Raw genomic sequence first — 17,995 nt, forward strand, 5'->3', positions numbered from 1 at the left:
GAAATTTGGGTATTGGAATGACTCAATTGAGTTTTAAACACTGATCCAAACACATAAAGCAAATGATCGAAGGTGACAATTCACATTGGGAAAGCTTGAATGGAATTTGTGGTGTTTGGCATTGGAGTTGAGATGTTGGTTTGGAGCTCCCAATCTTTAATAAATTCAGTGATTTTGGTATGTGATTTTTGAGTTTGTTTAAATGGGTTATGGCTGCATTTTGAAAGTGCGCAAGGCGGCGTTGTATCCAATTTGCAATGTGCCCATTGTTGGACATGGGCATGTGGGGCTCACTTGTAAGCAACTACTAGTGGGTGGGTCCTACATACCTTTTTCACTGCCTCTCTTTCAGGATTTTGAAATTCAAAGATAAACTTTATCATATCCAACCTCATCCGTTATTTCTCAAACTCTGTTATATAAATTGAAAAATACCTTCCAATAACATCAAGCAATTACAAATACAAGAAACCTTAAGGAGAAAATAAGCGATAGTGAATTTGTGTCCATGTAGCATGTTTCTTAAACAATTCAAGTTGTATATCGTAATCCGAGGCCATCTATACCATAAATTTAGAGAGATGATTAGACCCATCTACTCCAGTAATAATTAAGTGGACCGCCGAACCTACACTGTTTATCACCGACTTTTGTAAAAGTCTTATATAATGTAGAGCATCAGATCCTGACGGCTCACTCTTTCGCGCCGGCTTTCACCCATGTGGGTGGTTCGTAAGACAGATTTTGGAATGCCGATTCCATACATGGAAGAATGAATTTTCTATGAGCTTGCTACTCAAGGTATAAGGATCAATCTCGGGTGCACTGACTATTTGAGCAATTCACCATTCCATTGCGAGTTTAGTAATTCTGAACGAATGTTCTCAAGAAGACTCTAGTGGTGTTTGGATCCACTATCGAATTGAATTATTCCATTGTGAATCTAGGAATTCCAAATGCATGTGCTCAAGAAGACTCTGGTGGCATTTGGATCCGCTATTGAATCAAATCAAACCAACTAGCCTAGTGAAGTGGAAATAACCAAATTGTGATTTCCTTCACATACATTTTGATGGTCTTGCCCCTAAATTGCAATTGGGATTGGGGACTAGTGCCTTGTTATGAATACTAGAAATTAGATGTTGTCATCTCCTCTTGAGCAATTCAAATTCAATTCACTTGTGCATCCAAACACTGCCTCAAGTAATAAGATTTAAAGCAGGTTATGGGGATGGGATGCCCACCATAGGTTTATATGCGGGACCTACCATAGAATGTATCTTTCATCACATGAAGTTAAAGGTTTTAGGAGCAATTTTACATTGTTCACATTGATGTGGCCATTGGAGTATTTTCTCAGCCAAATATGTAGTTTTGTTCACTAGATGAACGGAGTAGATTTGACACATACAACATGGTGTGACCCATAGAACTTAGAGTGTTTAAACAGGTGTTGTATTCTATTCCGGTCCCATGGTTGTTGCACTATCTTCAGTTAAGTGTGGACTTTTGACAAAATTTTTTATATATTTTTATAACCACCTATTTGTAGGCCATTGATCAAGGAGTTATGATCTTTCAACGTGGAAGATTTTGGAAGCATCCCCCATGGACTGTGTTTCCCAACATATCAATGGTTTTGATCACTCAAACGTGGCCTGACATGTTTGGAATCCATAGTGATGATTTTGCCGTCTGCGTGTAGTTTGTTGATTTAGTCCCACATCGGAAACAAAAAACACTTCTAAATGCTTTATAACTGTAAATTATCAGTCACAGAAGTTCCCTCCTACTCTTTTTTTTTTATTATTTTATTTTTATTTTAGTTAGAGAATTTTCCAGGTTCCAAAACCCTACAATGGTCAGGATCGTCCATCATAAGAAGCACAGATAAATGAACGAGGGCCCATGTGATGGACGATCCAGATCAATGATCCTACCTTTTCTTGCTATAGGCAATACTGTAGTTGTATTAGTTTATGGTTAATTTATTCAATGGGGGGAGTTGCACGTAATCCGGGTAAACCAAAGTTCTGTGGGGCCCACCAAAGATGTGGATGTGACATCCACTCCGTCCATCAATTTTCCCGGATCATGCTGGGATGTGATTCCAAAAATGAGACAGAACTAAAACTCAAGTGAGCCACATGCAGAAGAAAACTTCTTGAGGCCCACTGCGATCTTCATATACTATCCTGATCCACAACTTCTGTGGCTTCCAGTAAGGTTTCAATGGTAGGCATTTACTTTTCATTGTTTCTTGTGGTGTGGCCCACTCAAGTTTTGTATTACCTATTTTGGAATTCCATACGAAAATGATCGGTGAAACTGATGGACGGAGTGGATATCACACCGACATCTCACTGTGGGCGCCACATCATTTTAGGGCTTGATTCCAAAAATGAGGCAGATCTAAATCTCAGGTGGACCACACCACCGGAAAACAGTAGTGAATGGATGACCATCATTAAAAAGCCAGGCCCACTGTAATGTTTATTTGACATACAACCTGTTGATTATATCATACAGACCCAGATGGAGGGAAAAATATCAGCTTCATCAAAAACTTCAGTCGCCCCCAAGAAGTTTTTAATGCTGGGCATTCACTCAACACTGTTTTCTGTGATGTTGCGATGTGGTCCACTTGAGATTTGGATCTACCTAATTTTTAGACTCATGCCATAAAATGATATGGAAAAATTGATGGACGGCGTGGATGAAACACATACATCATGACAGGGCTCACAAAGCACTGACCAGTAGCCAAACCGTATCCAGATGGTGGGGACTGGAACGTTTTCACCTTGAAACTTCTCGTGAGAATTTGAATTGAAAGTATCTTCCCGACATTCTCATCCAAACATCTCGCGAGATTTTGTAGTATTTCTTGCACGCACGATCCACGACCGATACGAACATCAAAATGAAAACCTGCAGGCACGTTCTTTTCTCAATTTCCAAAATACCCTCATCCTCCCACCACAACAACCAACTTCCCCGCATTTAGTAAAGGATATTTCCGTCTTTTCCCCTTAATTAATTTATCGCATTTTAATCTACATTTAGAAGCTATTTATGTATATATATACATAAATGGTATGTGTGCATGCAACCCATTGCACAGTACATTCAAGTAGTAAAAACATGCCTTCCTCATGTTGGTCATGGACCCTTGCTCTCTTCCTTATGTGCTCAATCATGACAATCAAATCAACAGTGGCAGTCTCCGTGTTTCGGCCTAGCGCATGGTCCCTGGCCCACGCTACGTTCTACGGCGACGAGACCGCATCCCAAACCATGGGTTTGTATTTCTCATAGCCTACTGCATAGTAGTGTATTAGGAGGTTATGTGCATTGTAGTGAATTTCATAGAGACCATTTTGGTATTGTACCGTTACGACGGCCAATAATCGTTGTATTGGTAACGTCATGGTATTACTGTTGTAGTTTGTAGTGGAATTCAGAGCCTTGATGCAGTTTCTAAAACTAATGTTTGCAGGGGGAGCTTGTGGATATGGAAACTTGTTTAATAGCGGGTACGGGACCGACACCGTTGCGTTGAGCTCGACACTGTTCAATGCTGGGTATGGGTGTGGGACTTGTTATCAGATACGATGCGTACAATCTAGCGCATGCTATGGAGGGTCCCCATTCACGACCGTGACCGCTACGAACCTTTGCCCACCCAATTGGTCCGAGGACTCCAATGCAGGTGGCTGGTGCAACCCCCCACGTATGCACTTCGATATGGCTAAGCCCGCTTTCATGAAGATCGCCGATTGGAAGGCTGGCATTGTGCCGGTCATGTATCGACGGTAATGGTCTCTTGATTTTCATTATATAGCTTTGCTAGCCCACATGAAGCTCTCCACAGGCACCACCACACAAGCCAAATGCATGTAAATTATCTTACCAGTATCAAAGAGGCCACAAATGTAAATTGAATGTGGACCATTGGCGACGTTTTCCGACCGTCGTGTAGCAAGCCCAATGAATTGGATGTCCCGATCTTCAACTGCACGGCACAGCTGAAATGGGTCGCGTGTAGAGGTAGATGGGGGCTTAGCAAATAGCAATGTTCTTCCATTCCACCATCCATCAATGGCTCATCACAGCTTTGCACGTTGTTTTGTAGGGTCCCATGCATCAAGGTAGGTGGGATTCAGTTCTCATTCCAAGGAAATGGGTATTGGCTGCTGGTGTACGTGATGAACGTTGGAGGAGGTGGGGACATAGGGAGCATTTGGGTGAAGGGAAGCAGAACAGATTGGATAAGCATGTCCCACAACTGGGGTGCATCATATCAGGCATTTTCAACCCTTGGGGGACAATCTCTTTCATTCAAGATCACCTCTTACACCACCAGAGAGACTATTATGGCTTGGGATGTAGCTCCTGCTAACTGGCAAGTGGGCTTGTCATACAAGGCTTCTGTTAATTTTCACTAGAACATGAAAAGGAAAATCTCCTTTTGAAGGGCTATTTCTGTTTTTTCTTAGCCTTTGAGGATTGTTTGTGTGAGGAATTTCTTTCTTTTTTTTCTTTTTTTTTTCCCGTCTTTGGTTCTTCATCTAATGGAAATTTGAATTTTCTACCTGCTATTGTGGTCTCAGTTGTTGAAAAACTATGAAATACGTGATTGAATTTACTCTAATTTCAGCACTCAAAAGCATTAATCTAGTAAGGGAAAGATATATGTTAAATACTAGTATTGTTAACTACAGATGGCACACATTAAAGAGATCCAAAGCGTGAATTTGTTGGGACATGTTGTCGACAGGAAACTCGTTGAGATGGAGCTTGCTTGTAACCAACCTATGTAATGGTCTATTTACATAGCGCCTGTGGGAGTTTTGTGCTCTCATTGCCGGTCCAAAGCATTGGATGATCAGAGCATGCTTTAGACCAAATCTTCTAACACAAAACCATTTTTGCTAGATGTAGGAAACTTTTCCTAAGATCTCATGACAGTGATTTACAGTAAAGGGAAAGGAAATCAGACCTCAATAGCTTCAGAAAACCCAAGAGCTGTAAAAATTCTCCTTTTAACCCTCTTCAGAAAGAGTTCAGATGTGCTAGATTCCGAGCAAACCCAATGTTAAGAACCTAACCAATATGCCAAAAGCCCCAAGGCTGATGGAACACATCAAAGTTAGGCTCTTTAAACTGGGACGCTGCAGCATCACTCACTCCGGGCTCTTTTCCAGGTAGCCCTTTCCAGAGCATGGCGGCTGCACTCTGGTTATCTCGGTAGCCCTTTCCACTTGGCAGCTACAATCTGGTTATCCAGGTAGCCCTTTCCATGCCGTGGCGGCTTTCACTTAGGTCCAGGTTGCCCTTTCCACAAGTCACCCTTTCCGTTACTCGAACACATGGCGTGGTGTTTGCTTTGATACCAATTGTTAAGAACCTAACCAATACGCCGAAAACCTTAGGATTAATGCAATGCATCAAGCTAGGCTCTTTAAACCATTGGGATCGCAACACCCAACAATTGGGAGGCATGCTCATGGATGGGCCAATCACCAAAAACATGCATTAATTGGATGTTTTTGGCCATCAGATCTCTAGAATATTTTCTTAACTTATACTCTAAGACATTTTTTGACAATCTAAAAAAGGTGATTAACATTGTGGTTTTCAAACAATGGGTCATCCAAGAGATGGTCCACTAAAGGGATCTTCTAGATCGATCACCACGTGCACTAGTGAACAGATTGTAGGATCACTATTATTTTATTAAATGCAATGCACACACCCACCGGGTGACTCCTTTAAGCCAAAGAGGAGCATTGTTCCTTTAGAGATAAAAATTAAAATAACCTTGAAAATGTCTAAAAAGGAGAAATGTGAATGGGGAAAATTGAAAGTCTGTGCGGAAGAGTGAGCTCTCAAGATCTTATGGTTTACACAATATGGGACCTCCACAAAACCAAGGATGAACAGTTTAGATCTAGCGGTCTACCTAACCACTACTAGAGCAGATGCGTCTAATCACCCTTCTAATTCTACGGTATAGATGGCTTTGGATTACGATTTATGGCTTAGATCACTCAAAGGACAAGCTAGATAGACAAATATCAATCTCTCAATTTTCTCTTTTTACTCTCGTTATTGCTTGATGTGTCATTCACGAGAGAACTTCTTCCCCATTTATAGGAAAGGATGAGGAGTTTGGATGAGACCATAAATTATCCGGTCTTATCCTTATCCTTATCTCATCATCTAAATCTTTATTTAAAGTTGAATTTAAACAAACAAAAGAAAAAATGATTATAAAAAAAGAAGCTAAACCTCATGAGACCCACCCACTAGTGATTGCTCACAAGTGGGCCCCACTAGCCTATGTCCAACAAAAATACCCTGAAAAAAAAAAAGTTTGAAACTACCCTTTAGGTCCCAGGAACTTCCCACAGTTCATCCTGGAATCCTAGACCAAAACATTGGGATGAGATTCTTATTCATTGCTCACTGAAAATCAGAAGAGTGTAATGTCCCACTTTTAAGAGGTGTTTGGCTTGGTAAACTGACACAAGGGCAATCAAGCAAGTTTGTTGCAAGTTCAAGCCGGTGAAAAAGCCATACTGCGGCCTCTGCATCACACCTTGAACAGCAGAGCCTAGATATTGAAGTTATGTCACACCATCATCAAATACATTAATAAATAATTAGACCGTAGTGTATTCAACTTCCTCAGTGGATGCACTAATAATAATAATAATAAATCTTCTAATGGTAATCAAGTGGATTCTTGGGAGATTTGGATTCTAGGAGGGCTCAAAGAGAGAGCTGTTTGGACATTAGGACAGTGTAATGCTGGAGGGAGGGGTGGTGATTTTTATTTTGTAATCAGATTTTGGCTAGACAGTTCTCTCTAGTCATTAGAGGTTTTTCTTGTATAGGGGCTGATTGCCCATGTACTGTTATTTTCTTTTTTATTAATTATACCTTCAACTGTCAAATTCTCAAAAAAAGAAAAAGAAAAAGAAAAAATAAAAATAAAAATAAAAATTGCTCCATTGAACAGAATGCAGCAATCCAATTCAATAAAATGACCAAAGTGGGGTAGGCACCATTCATGAACAGCAACTGATCCCCTGATTGCAACTCTGTTTCAAGTACTCACTGTGGTGTGAATGTGTGGGTGTGTGTGGGGTCTGAGTGTCATTACAAATTGAGTGTGCCTCGCCACCCTTTGGGTATCACCACTTTATTGAACAAAATTACTGCAATTCAGTTTAATTGAGCATCCAAACACAGCACAAATCTCGACTGGAGTACACATATCAAAACATGCTTTTGACCATCTACAGGTGAAACAACTGCACTCAGTAATAGCAGCATACACTCATGTCGTCGCCAATTTCTATAATGCACATCATGAGAATACAACGAATCCGGAAAAAGAAAAAGCACAACTGAAAGAAGATCCTTTGGGAACATTGTGTGTCCATATGAATTTTGAAATTTCGAAGTGGTCATATTTGCATACATACATGCATTCCAACCATTGAAGATCACCTGGGGTAGCCTGCAGGAGGGTAACCTGCTGGAGGGTAGCCTGCTGGAGGGTAGCCTGCTGGAGGGTAGCCTGCGGGAGGGTAGCCTGCCGGAGGGTAGGCCTGAGCCTGAGGTGGTGGTGGATAACCATAAGGTTGCTGCCCATATGATGGCTGAGGTGGGAACCCGACCAGCGGAGGAACAGGCTGATCTATGCGTGACATTTGCTGAATGGGGGGCACTGCCATCACTGACGGTGGTCCAAATTTACCATCTCTTTTATCCATTTCAATCTTGTGCTGTGTCTGCGATACTCCAAAATGATATCAGTTAAGTAGTTAGACAAGATTTGGATACAAATAGTGATTTTATTGTGTACATATGTTGGAATAAGTTCATACCTGCATGCATGCACAAACCCTGAAAAGCAGATGCAAGTGATAGAATCAGTAAGAAGAGCTTTTGAAAAGTGCTCGGTTGCGAATGTTGGGTGTGGGAGGGATGACTTACGAGCAGTAAACGCAGTCAGCCAAACAGGACAGTATCTGGGAAGCATCTTGAAGTTCCTCACTTCCGACAATGCATGCAATAAGGGAAAATATGCATGCGACTTGTTGTAGGCAGAACATGAATCCCTATAGTACACATCCACAAGCAAGGTGATTCATCTCTTTTCAATCCCTGTATAAGATATAACACACACACGCAGAGAGAGAGAGAGGGAGATACAATGATGCAGTTATCGCACTGTGTTGTCTGTATATTGAACTCATCTTGCAATAAGAAGCGAGTAGAGGCGACCGAGTTTCCAAAGCAGAGAAACACCTGGAAAATTGAATTGAATAAAGTCATGTGTAAAAATGGAGAATTAGTTTAATAAAGGGCAATACAAAATATCAAATGCAGCACACAAAGCATCCTCTAGCCACGTTGCTGGTGTCTCCTTGAATTTTTTTCCCCTACTGCGTAAATCAAGGCCACTGAACGCTAGTTGCACTGGGCTGTTGAGTGCTAGGCATTGATAGTTGTTTGCAAAGGGCCATTATTCACTGGTTTCATCACTGGTTGTGTGGGCCCGTGTATGATTGATTCGGTCATTGATTGTTAGACATTGATTGCTGTGTGGTACACGTTCTTGCTGTGTGAAGCTTGTGATTTACCTTAAGCATATTGGTATTCCTTCTTTGATCTTCTCATTGTCCCTTTCTATTCAATTGATTAGAAAGAGAGCCTACATCAATTATATATTGTTGTCATTTCAAGGATGATGTCTCAAATGACGGAAGTGAAAACCGACATTCAACAGATACCCTCTACGAACTTACGAGGGGTGAGCAATTACCGCCCCTAGGCATGCTCAGTTCAGATTTTCCTGGCCTCCAAAAGAAAATTAAAGTATCTATCTGAGAGTGGACCTTTGGACGATTCAAATTCTCAATCTAAATGGAAGGAAGACGACTATCAAGTGATAAACTAGCTCTTCCACAGCATGGAGGAGCATGTCTATCACACAGTCATGTATGGTGATAGCTCGAAGGAAATATGACTTAATCTTCAGGAACTGTACTCCAACCAAAATAATATCGACCGTTTATATGATATTTTTTTGGGAATTTTAGACCATGAGGCAGGGGGACAATTTCAATGACCATTGTGCCAAGTTTCGAGGACTTGTTGATGAGTGGAAGTTATATCATCCCTTTACCCAAGATATTGCGACTTAGCAATGCCAGAGAGGAGAGATTTGTGTAGCCCTTTTTCTTGCAACGGTCTAGCCCTACTTGGATCCCGTTAAGGCTCAAGTTTTGGCAAGCAACAAGACACCAACCTTGTCTGAGGTGTTTCTGGTATGCTAGGGGTCCTGATTCCTTCAGATTCTTCATCATCTCACCATTCTAATGACAACAGTGCCCTAGTCTCAAATAGCACCAACACTTGTGGTGGCCAACCACCATGGCACAGGGGATGTACCGGCAATAGAGGACGTGGAAGGATTCTCTCCAGTGATAGTTCCCTATCTCTTTCAAGACAGAAATGCTACAAAAGAAACTCTCATTGGGAGTGTTGAGTGTTGTTGCAAGAAAGCACTTCTCTAAAACATTCCCTAGAATGCAAGCTTCCCTTTGCATGTACTAAGATGTTGATAAAAGGAAAATCAGCAGTACTTTAGGTAGGGTAACAAAGACCCTTTTTTATAGGTTAAGACATGATTCTATAAAGCAATTTTGGATAAACCTTCAATTTTTTTTTCTTTTGGAGGACAAATATGTGGGCTAACCATCAACTCTGATACAAATAGGAGAGGAAATGGGATTTTCTGATCATATTTTAATTCACTCATACCTGCTCTTTAACATACTACTGCTAGCCAATTGTGAAACCATTACACATATTACCGTTCAAAAAACTAGCATGCACCCACGTGCACAAACATACACACACAAAAAGAAGAAGAAGAGGAAGAAGAAGGAAAAAAAAAAAACAAAGAAAATCATACCTCAGTGCAAAGACACAATTCAGGGCATCGACTTTCTCCACACCTACCACTACATGGCAGGTACCCAGCGCAACATACGTATCTACCATAAACAACAAACAAACTTTAGACATTCATAAACTAGAGAGTTGAAGGAAAAATAAAATAATAATTACCTTGACATGTCATTGTAAAGAGCTCGTTTCCGGAGCAGGTATGATACACATGGCCCACTACAATGAAATCATATGTATTAGATAGTGCTTAAAGTGAAGAATGAATAATCATACTCTTTTGATATTTCATGTAGCAGGACCAACAAAACCAGAAGGTTCCAGATATCGCCATCTTGTCAGCAAGAAATAAGATAATGTGCTAGATGAATAAATTTAAGAAAAAGTTAAAAGGTACTTAGCCTTGAATTGGAAATTTGGTAATTTGCAATCATCGATTCATAATGTTTAGTAACTATGAGTCGAAGATTCATGATGCTTCATAAGTTGTTGTAGCTTGAAAAATACATGTTGTAATTCACAACATCAATTAGGCTTCACACTCTAAAGTTCGTTGCTAGACAGTTACACATTTCTGTTCAATCCTATTGAAGAAGCTTCAATACCATCGAGAAAGCTTCAATGGGAGTTCAATGCCATCGAAGTGACATCAAAGGTGCGAGCGATTGCGTAAATTCAGAGTTGGTTTGAAGTCGGTGCGAATCAAGTCTACATAAAGGGATGTTTTAGGCTTTCTTAGATACAAATTAGGGTAGGAGGAGTAGAGCAAAGAGTTGTGGAACTTCACGGAGTCCTCTCTCTTGTCTAATCCTTTGGTTCTAGTTAGTTGTTATGTTTTCTTTTGAAGTTTTAGTTCAATCATGTCTTTGATTGGCTAATCTCCTAGCTAGAGCTAAGAGGTGAAGCTGTAGTTCTTCTTAATGTTTAGTTTACTTTGATTCATGTTTTTTATTTGGATGTTGAACAATTCATTAATGATTGGTTTGAATGAAGATTTATTGGTTTCTCCTTTTCCTTCCCACATCTCAAGTCAACCTGCATCTGACTCCACACATGCTAAGGATCAACGACACACTTTTATATTTTTTTTGCAATCCATTTCTTCTACCTACATTCACTTTTATTTTTTTATTTGCCTACCCAGGGGCTAAACCCTACATAATAAGGCTAAATAACATTTAGTTTCCTTTTGCCTACCTAGGGTCTTAAACCCTGCATAGTAAGGCTACATGTGATACTACTAAGTTCTATTAAAAATCCCAAAAAACTAATAAACCCCATAAAGTAGAGACCCCACATTGTGTGGACAGAAAATGGAGCCTAATCCTTTCCTTTTCCATAACTAAGGCCCTTATCCAGAATCTATGATCGCAAACCAACCGCAAGAGTTAGTTGAGGAATCTTGTGACTCTCCAACCTTTAAGCGATTTTACAGTTTCTAGTCGACTGTAGATCCTCAGCTTTATTCAGCTAGTGGCGACTCCAAATCAAAAGCATTTCTATATCTGCGTTTGTACTATACCCCAAAAGCAATGACAAGAGCCAACGAGGAAGGCAAAGCCGGCGAAGTGAGGCCATTCACTTGCGCGGAGGCGTTCACAATTATATACTTATAAAATGTTGGTTTTGCATATGGAAGGCTAAATACGTATGATAGTTCACCACCATTTAAAAATTGGTGGTAACTCATTCACTGGACAACATATTTATATAGCAATCCAAACTGTTCAAATAGTTGACTTGATTATAGATGGAGCATCATCCAAAGTCATAATGAGAAGAGATACTGATCATATGAGTTTGCCTATTCTGAATTGGAAAACTCACTATTTTATGTTTGGCCATCCATTTGATAGAGCAATTTGATGGTTAGGATTGGTCTATTGGTCTGACTTTTGAGCAATGCTCCATTCACAACATTGCCCACAATTTGGCTGGTTTGGATATCCATACGTGTGTTATGCGATAAGAAGAATGAGTCACCACCATTTTCTTAAAACGGTGGTGGACTACCACCTACGTTTGTCTACATTGTTTTAGTAATGTGTCTAGTTTAATTTGGATCCAGTTGATGCAGTTTAGATGATTAAGTGGGTAATGTGTGTTTCTATATGGACTTCAAGCAAAAAAATCATAACTAAAACACACTGAAAGAATCGGGGTTTTTTTTTTCAAGAAATGTGTGGAAAAGTTTGTCTTGGCCACATAAGGAGAGAACATAGTTGCATGAGAACCTCAAAGAGTTGAATCAATATTCACATATGAAGTGGATAGTAGGCCCTGAACTAATTCAACATAGCCAAGAGTGGAAGAAAAAGTTCACTACCCAATGACAAAGATTGATAAAATGACGGTGGCACACAAGATGGATGAGATTCGTGACTAGCCATATGTACAGAAGTTTGTTGTCACAACATCGGGAGAAAACATCACTACAAGAGAACATGGTAGTGTTAAACAAGTATTTGCATTTGTAGTAGTGGCCTTGAACTCATTAAACATAAATGAGAAGAGGATGTAGAAGATAACAATTAGGGCTTGTTTGTTTTGCTAGTTGTCCTTGTAATTTAAAGGAAATGTGTCTTCATTACGATTTTACCACTTCCAAACCAAACATGGGAATTGTCGGTCAAATGCAGATAGATGTATTCAAGAGAGCTAAATGAATTTGTAATCATTGCACTTTTATATGACATTACAGTAAAAAACAATTGTAATCATTGCACTATTTTGTGGCATTACAGTGAAAATTTATATCCAAACAACGGCATCGGTGTATTTTGGTGATAATTTTTTACATTAATCTAAAAATGGCATCATTACGATTTTACCATTGATATACCAAACACAAGAATCAATGGTCAAATGCAGATGTTGTCAGGATACAAGTAATTTGTAATTATCGGACATTACCATGGTAATTAGTGAAACAAACACGCCTAAAGACAACCCTGTGGTGGAGGTTGCTACAATGATGCTAGCTAGGAAGATAAATGGTTTGCAATTAGCTATTGCTCGGACAATATCAAAGCAAGATATTTTCAGGTACTTAACATGCATATCAGGTGGAAAAGGTAGGAAAATGGACTGATGAAGATTCCATTTTCTGCAATGTACCCAAATGCAAATTGCACCTTGTTGGTTCATATCCCATTCAAATGCCACATTGACTACTTGACTTTAAGGGTCTGCTTGTTTTGCTAATTTCCTTGGTAATGCGAAGGAAATGTACAATGATTACAAATTACTTCTCATGACATCGGCTGCATTTGATCGCCAATTCCTGCATTTAGTTATCTATGGAAAATACGTAATGATGACATTTTTACATTACTCTATTATCATATCATCACTAAAATACATTGATGTCATTGTTTGATTTGATATTTTGATAGTAATTACATTTAAAAAAAAAAGTGCAATGATTACAAATTTCTTTACTTACCTCTTGAATACATTTATATTTAACCCACAATTCACGTGTTTGATTTGGCAATGGTAAAATCGTAATGATGATATATTTCCTTCACATTACTGGGAAAATGCGTGAAACAAACATGCCCTAATTTTCAATTCATAATTTGCTTGATTAGACATGCACAATCACTACCCTATCTTCTCCGAGTACACCTCAAATCCACAACATGTAATTGATGGTTGACTCAATCTCTGTATAATCATTTGAATGTAGGGGAAAAAACTAACAACATTTACCTCTATACATCAAGGTGTTCCATAACAGTAACAATGGTTGTAACCGTTATGATATAAGTTGTAACAACCATTATGGCTTCTTTTTTCTTTTTTAAAACTGTTTTGGAACCATTACAAGACGGTTGTGAGGCCATTATGGGTCATATTTTCTTTTACAGCCATTACGTAACTGTTTTGGCATACCATGCTATACATACCTATATTAGTTTTGATGCTTTGAGGTAGTAGGGTGGACCAGCAACACTTCTAAACTTGATTCTAAATTACATCTGATAGGACGTATTGGTTTTGGGGTGGCAAATGGGTCGGTTTGGGCTGAGAAAAAATTGAAAATGTTGAACAGGTCTTGGCCCGACATGCCCAGCCCATTTCACATCATATTGGGCTAGATTGTTTGGATTATTTGAAAACCAATATTGAGATTTATAATCGTTTGATCGCGTTTACCATTATGACATAGCAAATACAATTGAACATTTCTTATGAAGTATTGTATTAGTAGTACAAACATAAACTAAAAATTTCAACATTCTGAAGAAAAATTGGAGTCACACCACATCAACTTGCCATAGTAATTATAAGAGACAGTGTTCGCAATATTGATAATATCAGCTGATATATTGATATCACATGTCGGCGATACGAAATCAGTGGGTAATAACAAATAAAAGGCCAAATTCCTAAATATCAGCTATAATATCGCTAGATATCACAAAGTATCAATGATATTGAAATATATCGCGTGATATCAATGCTTTTTTTTTTTTATAATGTATCAATGATATCGACGGATATCATTGATACCTCACAAGAAACGCGTGTTGCCATTCCCAAAAACCTCGAAAACTATTTTTTTTTTTCACATTTTTCTTCAGATTTCTCTCTTCTAACCTCTTAGTGGGTGGATTTTGGTCCATCCTTTGAATGGATTTGGGAGAAAAACCTACATTTGAAATCAAAATCAAAATCAACATTTTCTTGCATTTGGGCCATTTCTCATTCGGTGAGTAATTTTTCATTTTGATCCTTCTGTTTTGTTTAAATCATATAAAATGAGTGTGAAATTCTTAAAAATCCTCGATTCTTCATGTTTTGCATGGAAAATCAAGGATTCAACCTTCAATTTCGATATTTAAGTATAGGTGGCCTGATTTGGGAAATTTCAAATTTTCTCTAACTTCTCTCAAATTGCTTGCAATGTTGCACTCCAAACATGAAATCAAGCATGTTTGGGGCTTGATGTACTAATTTATTAACTTTTTTTTTTCAAATTTTAAAAAATAAAAAATATTTTTTAATTAAATTTTTTATTAAAACATCATTTTTTTTTCAAAATTTTCCTTCAACCAGCTGTCAAATGAGACTAAATTCAAAGTATTTAGTGCGTTTGAATGAATGGATCATCAAATACACTCTAATTTCAAAATTCGAATGTAGGTAGCCTGATTTGGGGAAATTAGGAAAATTTCGAAAATTTTCCAATTTCTCCCAAATTGCTTGCAATGTTGCACTCCAAACATGCAATCAAGCACATATGAGCTTGATCTACTGATTTGTTAACTTTTTTTTTTTCCAAAATTCAAAAAATAAAAATTATTTTTTTAATTAAAATATTAAAATATTAATTTTTTTCGAAATTACCCTTCAACCAGCTGTCAAATGAGACTAATTTCGAAGTATTTAGGAGTGTTTGATGAAATGATCATCAAATACACTCTAATTTCAAATTTTGAGCATAGGTGGCCTAATTTGGGAAACTTGGGAAAAATTCAAAATTTCTCCAATTTCTCCCTAACTACTTGCGTTGCACCCCAAACATGATACCAGACATGTTTGAGGGCTGATCTGTTAATTTAATGGGTTTTTTTCAATATTCAGAATAGAAAATTGATTTTATTTAAAATAATAAGAAAGTATTAAAATTTTAATTTTTTTTCAAAATTTATTTAGATGCGGTATCTTGCCTTTGTTAAGAGAATGTTTTGCTTCTTTTGCTTTTGAATAAATTGGTTGTGTTTTCATACATGTCTTCTTTCATTTATAAATGTTATAAATTCAATTTGAATATAGTTGCATTAGTGCAGTCAAATAGTGCATAGCTTAGGACCCTATACAAGGGAAACCTATTACATGTACTTTTTCTCTTTGAAATGTTATAATTTAAAAGTGTGTATTAATGTCTTTTTTAGCAATCTCCGAAGTTTCATTGAAAAATTCAAACAATTTCCCAATGTTTTCCCATGTTTCCCAAAAAGTGTGATAAATTACCCGATACAAATGATATATCCCGTGTAATAACTGATACATATCTGTATCTCAAGAGTGCAATAAGTAACATGATACCGATATTTCGAATGCTAATAAAAGATACCTTACAATGCTTGGCCTGAAGTAAATGGGTTTTCCTTTGGACCAAGATCCCAAACAGGCAGGGCCCACATTTCAGTGATCCGATACCATCCGACAAGTGAATTTTCTCCATCGCATATACAGTTGGCTAAACCCTTCCTTTCTAGGCATCCATTTTCCAAGCAAGAATCCAATTGGACAGGATCATCTGATGGTGGATCATTCTGCAACATCACCCATCTATGGCAGGGCCTGCAGGACGAATGATCCGGATCGATGCAAGGTGGGCCCCACCCGTACAAAATAAAGCACTACTAGTAATTTAGGCCAAGCATTATACATTATACACTAGTAGAATTCAAACTCATTGGATGATTAAAGACAATTACCAAACCGTCCGATCTCAATTCAAAACCAAACCAAAAAAAAAAAAGTTTCAAAGGATCAGATTCACTCACCACCAGAGCGCAAAGCAGCAATCTGCAAAAAAGCAGAGAATGCAAAACCTCATCTCAACCTCACATCTAAGTAGAAGAAAGAAAAAAAGAAATTGAAAGATCAAAAGAAAGGAAGAGAGAAATCGACAACCACTTACATGGGAAATCTGCCGTGATGCTGCTCATGAGATCGGTGTGCCACAAATTCCTGTAGCCTTGCCGCATCTGCATCTTTTCTGCACGCGTCTGCGACGCCATGACCGAAGGAAGAAGAAAATCCCAGAAAGAAAAATCGAAGAAGAGATAAGGAAGAGTGCGGACTACAGAAGAAGAGAGAAAGGAAGGGATGGGGACTACTGAAGAAGAGAGAGAGAGAGAGAGAAAGAGAGAGAGAGGGTCTGGTTACTGTATTTTAGAGAGAGATGCCAGCTCGGAAACCCGAAGCGAACGGAATCGTTTTTAATTCGGTTTTTGTTTTCTAGAAGAAGGGAAGGAAGGAATGAAACGCGTGGGGGCGGTTTCTGGAATCGCAGTTGATTTTGAATTTTTATTATTCCATTCTCTACTTCACACGCATGCTCTTAGAAATTGTACACCTCTAATAAATCTAATTAATGTAAACCGTCCACATCCTATGACCCACTCTGGATAGATCTTAGCCGTAGGATCATTTTAATCGGATGATTCTAATATGTGCATGGTGGATGTTTGTTTCTTGTATTTGGACCGTTGGGCTTCTTGCATATTAACTGTATATTAAATGCACTATAATCAGAAATTTATGTTATGATTTTTAGTGTAGTTTTTGGTTTTTGAACTATCTAAGTGGGTCCCAGCATTTCAACGTTTTATTTTGAGTTATTTGGGTGCAATGTGTACGGATTCTGACTGCGTGCGTATCGACGGTCACCATACCAGATTGTCACGGTTTTGATCTTTTAACATTATGTCTGGCGGGCGCATGATGCGCGCGAGAAAGTCGTTGTTGATCGTTTCGTCCTTCGTAAGTCGAGAAGGACGACCAGGACTCGTCCGTCTCAAGTGTGGAAAGAGTGGGGCCCACTGTTGGAGATTTTGATGGCTGGTGCACCTCGTCCACCGTTTGTTGGCTATGGGAGACGTATGTGCGTGTTTTTCACGTGAAGAAGGTTGGTGGAACGCACGTGTGTAAAATCCAAGCCATTCAATAGGAGGGGCCCACGAGAACAAGGCCCCACAAAAAATCAGGCCGATCCATCATTCCTCTACTGGGCCACATGAAGTGCCGCCCACCTTATGAGTTTGGGGCTTACTCTCAGTGGGCCACGCTTGATGAATGGCCGTAAACGTGTGATTCGGCACGTGCTGTGTGCCTTTTGGGAGTGGATCCGGATGTGCTGGTGATCCAGACCGTTAATTCTTCTGGAACCCACTATCGATGGAGAATTCTCCAGAAATCCCTCTGATGTAACACCTTCAATCAGAAATCAGAAGTGGGGCAACACATGCTACTTGGGGAAGAGAAA

General features: G+C 38.9%; 2 protein-coding genes across 2 annotated transcripts; one reads left to right on the top strand and one right to left on the bottom strand.

The window, feature by feature from the left end:
- The first annotated feature begins 2,839 nt into the window (after positions 1 to 2,839).
- LOC131250136 (expansin-A7) lies at positions 2,840 to 4,752 on the top strand. Its single transcript, XM_058250757.1, has 3 exons — positions 2,840 to 3,301; positions 3,500 to 3,815; positions 4,136 to 4,752. The coding sequence occupies exons 1-3, from the start codon at positions 3,094 to 3,096 to the stop codon at positions 4,446 to 4,448; spliced, it is 837 nt and encodes a 278-aa protein (XP_058106740.1). The 5' UTR covers positions 2,840 to 3,093; the 3' UTR covers positions 4,449 to 4,752.
- A 2,532-nt stretch (positions 4,753 to 7,284) lies between these two features.
- LOC131249079 (uncharacterized) lies at positions 7,285 to 16,782 on the bottom strand. Its single transcript, XM_058249644.1, has 8 exons — positions 16,649 to 16,782; positions 16,512 to 16,533; positions 10,153 to 10,209; positions 9,998 to 10,079; positions 8,230 to 8,325; positions 8,011 to 8,135; positions 7,902 to 7,920; positions 7,285 to 7,805 (listed from the first exon to the last, which is right to left on the bottom strand). Exons 1-8 carry the CDS (start codon positions 16,746 to 16,748, stop codon positions 7,518 to 7,520), a joined length of 789 nt encoding a protein of 262 aa, XP_058105627.1. The 5' UTR covers positions 16,749 to 16,782; the 3' UTR covers positions 7,285 to 7,517.
- Between the last annotated feature and the right edge of the window lie 1,213 nt (positions 16,783 to 17,995).

Source organism: Magnolia sinica, chromosome 6, assembly GCF_029962835.1.
Source record: "Magnolia sinica isolate HGM2019 chromosome 6, MsV1, whole genome shotgun sequence".
Taxonomy (NCBI): Eukaryota; Viridiplantae; Streptophyta; class Magnoliopsida; order Magnoliales; family Magnoliaceae; genus Magnolia; species Magnolia sinica.

What these genes read in the sequence shown, in the direction of transcription:
- LOC131250136 (XM_058250757.1), top strand. Translation starts at nt 3,094, where the DNA reads ATGGTATGTGTGCATGCAACCCATTGCACAGTACATTCAAGTAGTAAA. An exon ending in GACCGCATCCCAAACCATGG is followed by an intron (nt 3,302 to 3,499) that starts GTTTGTATTTCT and finishes TAATGTTTGCAG; the next exon opens with GGGGAGCTTGTGGATATGGA. An exon ending in GTGCCGGTCATGTATCGACG is followed by an intron (nt 3,816 to 4,135) that starts GTAATGGTCTCT and finishes GTTGTTTTGTAG; the next exon opens with GGTCCCATGCATCAAGGTAG.
- LOC131249079 (XM_058249644.1), bottom strand. Translation starts at nt 16,748, where the DNA reads ATGGCGTCGCAGACGCGTGCAGAAAAGATGCAGATGCGGCAAGGCTAC. An exon ending in CTTTACAATGACATGTCAAG is followed by an intron (nt 10,080 to 10,152) that starts GTAATTATTATT and finishes TGTTTATGGTAG; the next exon opens with ATACGTATGTTGCGCTGGGT. An exon ending in AGTGCGATAACTGCATCATT is followed by an intron (nt 8,136 to 8,229) that starts GTATCTCCCTCT and finishes TGTGTACTATAG; the next exon opens with GGATTCATGTTCTGCCTACA.